The sequence below is a fragment of the Nestor notabilis genome, unplaced genomic scaffold (assembly GCF_000696875.1).
Source record: "Nestor notabilis isolate BGI_N333 unplaced genomic scaffold, ASM69687v1 scaffold28952, whole genome shotgun sequence".
Classification (NCBI taxonomy): Eukaryota; Metazoa; Chordata; class Aves; order Psittaciformes; family Psittacidae; genus Nestor; species Nestor notabilis.
The window spans coordinates 2,625-8,333 of NW_009917462.1; the positions used below are offsets into that span (position 1 = coordinate 2,625).

Consider the following 5,709-nt stretch of genomic DNA (forward strand, 5'->3'; position numbering starts at 1 on the left):
GTAGAACAAAGAATTAAGGCTTGTCTGCATCACGATCATGATCAATCATGCATCATTTATTCCCACAAAAAATAAAATTCCTTTCCAACTGGAACAGGAATAGCAGAAGAAGTAGTCTGGTATAATCCCCATATTGTCTACATCAAAAACCAATTTGGCACCTTAGAAATTAGCTTTAAGAGTAGGGAGAAAGAGAGAGAAAAACAGAAAATGGCCCTTGCTTCAGAATCCTTTCTAAGCATTTCCAGCGTCCATTTGCAGGAACCCTTCAGTTTAAAGAACAGGATTTGCAAGGACTGATCTAGAAACATTCTCAGAAAGACCGGTCATGAGTATGAAATATATACAGAAAACACATTGTTTGGAATAATCAATTCCACACGGAGATCCCCAAGTAAATGGCATATATACATTGAGCTGAGCTTGTTTAATCAGTCTGATTTATAAAAAATCATAAACCTCTATTATGTTTCGGCCTGATTTAACAATTCCTGAGTTTTTAGATTACTGCTGAGCCACAGCAGTCAAAACTCTGAAAGATGTAGTGAAAAGTTTTGCACATCACTTTCAACACTAGCACACGTTTTGTTCAGCAACTTTCAATCATCAATAAAAGTCAGTCTTCCGGGTCCTTCATTTTTCATCCACCGCCGATACCTCTTCCATCGGGGATCCATGGCCATCTTCTTCTTTAGCTCCTCCTCTTGTTCTTGTTTGTAGACCTGAGAGACAGACAAAAGGTTTTAGTAAGGCAGAAGAAACAGCTTAAGTGAACCTCAAGGGGTGAGTGTAAGTGTTTGTAGTTCAACCATTCGCCAGCTTATTGTTTTTACAGGAGACTGAATTGCAACACAGAAGCAGACCTCGGCCAACACAGAGTGCAGGAGTACCTTCAGCCTACCGGAGTCTGGATAGAATACTGCTATGGAACTTTATTCTTAGTTGAGTTTCCCAACAAAGTTAGTATTTCTGCATTAAGTACTGGCAGCATCAAATGATTAAGTAATTACATTCTGTCAAGAAATTGTCTCATTTTAATGAAATTTACAATTACCAGAAAAGCCAATTATTTAAAAAAAAGCAACAGCATCTGTTGTTATTCTGGAAGGCAGTTTATGTAGATATAGCCAGCGTAAATCTCAACACCATACAGGTTTATGTCATCTCGGTGTCATCTGACTTCTTCCTGGAAAGGAATTAAATTTCATGCTCTGCTATGCATGAACAAGATTTAAAAAATATAGATGAATTTATAAATATACCAGCTCAATGTTCAGTGATCACAGAGGTTTTAAGAACTATTAGGTAAGTAACAGAGGGGAAGGAAAAGTACTGTGGAGCTCCATGATGTACCATGTATTGAATTCTTAAGTCTTTTCCATTCTAAAAGGAGAATGGAAAACTGAACAATTTGCAGATAGGCATCTCCAATGATCAAAGAACCGAGAAGCTTTTGGGGAGAAATACCTAAGCATATTTTTCAGCCTAGAAAACACGCAACGAAGTTTCAAGGATATAGTAATGGTACATAGGAGCACAGGTAGCATGAGAAAAAAGAGAATAAAGCATGATTATTCTCCATTTCCAATCATACAACAGCCAGCAGGTGGCTGGTTCAGAAAAAACATCTTCACAAAACCAGCTGTTCTTTCTGTGGCAGCGCTGGATAACTAACACTGGCTTTTCCACCAGAGCTACCCACCTCATAGTTTTCTCGTATCCACAGTTGCCGTTCAAGGAAGGTCTCTTTTTGATGATCTTCTAGGCTGTCAAACTGAGACTGAGACATTTTCATGTACCTTCTTATGATATACAGCTTCTCTTCCACACCGTACTCTTGCCCTTTAATAGTGAAACAATAAATCCACCAACAGTTCCAAACTATGTATTTGCCCAAGTAAAAAGGAGCGAGAAGGATCTGAAATAGAAGGATATCATATATCTTGGGCTTCTGATAACCACCTTTTATATCTATTTTATTTTTAATAATGTCTTTGATGATTTCTTCCTCCTCTTCACGGATTTCTTCTTTAGACCGCCTGTTCTTGCCTTTTTCCTTAGTCTTGTTGAGTAAACCTTGTTGCCTGGCAATCTCAGTAGCTTGTATACGGTATTTTGGCACTGTAGCTAGATAGTTGATAGCTTCATTGTAACTACTCCACCAGCTGAAGAACTGTAATTGAAGAACAGTGAAAGAACAGTGAAAGTAAGATCATGTTTCATACAGACACATTCCTATCCGGAGTTTTACCGGAGGGGTGGGGGTGGCACGGGAAAAAAGCTGTAGACCTTTGACCACAATTACATTGCAGCAAGAGTAAAACCTGAATGTAACAGTGCTTCTGCAGTGTTACAGAAGCTGTAATTATTCCTCCAAACTTAGTAAGCCACCTGGAAAATAGATGTATAGATGTACATGTCACAACAACACACGGTGATGAGAAAGAACAGAAGAGACTGTTCAGATTGCCTTTGTTCACAAGGATACGGCAATCTCCTGAAGGGTAATGGTAGGCTGTGCCAGCCATTCTCAGAAGCCCCCTTAGATTTATAAATAAAGTCGGTGGTGTACGAACATTTCATTACAAAATTGCTACTCGTTTAAAACAGTTAATTAAGCATGGATTAAGTATGTGACAATCCCATTAGTCTGACAGGATTCACTTTACAAGATTTAACATCCCTCTCTGATCTTCAGCTACCCTCTGAATTTCAATGCAGGAAACCAACCAACCAACCAACCCAACCCAACCAACAAACCAGAAATATAGTGCCTGGGGTGAACATGTCTTACTGGGGCAACATGTTTAAAAGGGCAGCATTTCACACCATTCACCAAGACAAGGGGCAGACACATACAGACATTATACAACCTTAACCAAGGCCAAGAAGCAGAAACAACAGAAAGCAAGAGAGAGGTAAAACAGTTTACACAGCCATTTACACTGAATTTGCAATCATCTGCAGCTGGACTGTAGTAAAATGTCTCTACTTACAGGCAAAATAAGAAATAAAAGGTGAAGTGAAACTCTGCCACTGGAAGTAAGTCTGGAGAAAAATTAAGTATTTGGCTGCATATGCCACTGGAATTTGTTATTCCAAGCTCTCAAATTCTGATTTATGTATTTTTAACTTCCAATATCCCACTAAAAAGTGAGCTATCTGCATCACAGAATAAGCTGTATCTTCATCTCTTAAACTTTCTGGGTATTTTTAATGACATTTTGAACCAGTAACCTAATAGATGCTAAAGAATATAGTTAGGCATTTTCTTCCACTTAAATATTTATCAGGAAAAGCACAAGTTTTCTCATCTAGGAGTAGACATCTTCCACTGGGTTGAACCCCACCTAGCAGCCAGGTACCACACAGCTGCAAGCCTCCCCACAGTGGGAGGGGGAGAATCGGGGTGGGGTGGGGTGGAAAAGGTCTAATAGACAAAACAGGTTAAAAAGGTGGGTTGAGATAAGAATAGCCAAAACCAGGACAAAAACAAAGGCTGTTTCACTGACCTTGGATCTACCATCTTCAGAGCAAACTTTGCCGAACTGAATTCACTTCCCTCCTGACTTCATAGCGGTGTTTAAAACACATGGCAGTGTAAGATTCACACATTATTAAGCTCCTGATATTCAGGCCTATGATCTGAATTGATTCTTGAATTTAGTTTCTGTCGTGGTTCAAGCCCAGCCGGCAACTTGGAACCACGCAGCCGCTCGCTCACTCCCCCCCTTTTCCTTCCTCCCCCCGCTCCCGGAGGGATGGGGAGGAGAATCGAAGGAATGTAACTCCCACGAGTTGAGATAACAGCTCTCCAGTAACTAAGGTATAATACAAACCACTACTGCTACCAGTAATAATGATAAGAGGAATAACAAGGGAAAAGGACACAACCGCTCACCACCCGCCGACCGATACCCAGCCCGACCCGAGCAGCGATCTGGGCCTTCCGGGTAACTCCCCCCAGTTTATATACTGGGCATGACGTGCTGTGGTATGGAATACCCCTTTGGCCAGTTTGGGTCGGGTGTCCTGCCTCTGCTTCCTCCTGGCTTCGCCTCCTCTCTGGCAAAGCATGCGACTGAGAAAGTCCTTGGTCAGAGTAAACATTACTGAGCAACAACTAAAAACATCGGTGTTATCAGCGTTGTTCCCAGACTGAAAGTCAAAAACACATCACTGCACCAGCTACTAAGAAGGAGAAAAAATGACTGCTGTAGCTGAACCCAGGACAGTTTCCAATTAGGGTGTTTAAAAAAATAAAAAGTTACATGTGCAGCTTGACAGACTGACACACACTTGGAGCACTATTCCTGACGGTGCTTAGGAACAGGCTGTTCCAAGCCTGCCATGGAGAACTACGTAACTTCTTCAGAAAGGCTGCATTTGTCTCTGTGAAATACCCTATCATTAGATTAAACTAATCTTTAACTTCGTCCAAGATACCAAGGAGAGTCAAAAACTTGCAGAGTACATATGACTTCAGATTTGTTAGGCACACCACACAGAAGTTTACCACAGCAGATAGGAACAGGCACACTGTTTAATACCTGGCGCATTACAAGAGCTGCAGGTACTTCTCTTCCCGTTCAGAAACTCACTGAGTGTCACGTAAACATGAAATTTTACCTGAAACACAGAGATGGCACACACTGTAACTAGAATCACTATTCTGACATCCACTTTAGGTGCCAATCTCCTGCTGTAGTAGTGATAATAATGCCTGTAATACTCTTCAGGATGATCCAACATGTAGTCATAATCTTTACGTGTTTCTTCATCCTGCAGGAAGAGATGAAAAACATGCACAGGTTCACATACCTGTTTTCACTTATTCTGTTATAGCTGTGCTTTACATCTCACTAACAACCATGCTGCAACAAAACTGGCAATAATCCGACTGAGTATGAAGCACAGAGGAAAATCTTCCTTTTCTCATACTCTCAATTAATTTGTCCTCACATTCATCTGCCCACATGCATCTGACATATGTGGTCTTAAATGCATAAGCACGCACTGCATGAAGACATCTAATACTGAAATAAAGACAGGCAACTGAAATCCTCACAGGAAGCATTGTTAATTTCAGAACGGGAAATCCAGATTGACAACAGTTTGTAAATACTGCTCAGGAATAGATTTTTCAGACAAAGAATCTATTAAGAGATGGTTTTACAGATCTTCCAGAGTTAGCTTACGGGGCTGTGGAATCTGTCCAAAGAAAGGCCGTTTCAAAACCTTATTGTTCTCGTTTTCTCAGAGTTTTTCTCATTTTCACCCATGTAATTAAACGATGAAAAACTGATTTTGCCAGCCTCAAGTGTATTCCTTTCCTACCCTAAAAAATAGTTCCCTTTTTTCCTCCCCAAGAGCCTTAAAAAACGTTTCTTTCTTCCATTACCATGTTATGTCTTTGCCAAGCCATGCGTATTTTGCCTGATAAGCCCCCCCTTACAGATCCCATAGGCTACTCGGGTCACTGTTGCTTTCTCGCTTAGAGGTATACCTCTAAGACAAAGTCCAAACAGCTCATTCTAAATACAAAGGGATTTCCAAGCAAACAAATTCTAAATACAACGGAATTTGCAAGGGAACTGTATCCTCCCCTCCTGCACTCTAGGACTGGCTACTGAAGGTAGTTTTTCGGTTTTCCCCCTCTCCCCGAGTGCTGGTAAGAAGCAAGCCGGCAAAGTCCACACAAAGGAACAC

At 40.9% G+C, this 5,709-nt stretch overlaps 1 protein-coding gene across 1 annotated transcript; it reads right to left on the reverse strand.

The window, feature by feature from the left end:
* Window positions 1-326: 326 nt before the first annotated feature.
* On the reverse strand, window positions 327-4,821 carry DNAJC25 (DnaJ (Hsp40) homolog, subfamily C , member 25; the record flags this gene model as incomplete). The annotated part of the gene is made up of 3 exons (XM_010009247.1): window positions 327-722; window positions 1,703-2,173; window positions 4,630-4,821. Coding segments are annotated over 3 exons (786 nt in total), but the record flags the coding sequence as incomplete, so codon positions are not given.
* Between the last annotated feature and the right edge of the window lie 888 nt (window positions 4,822-5,709).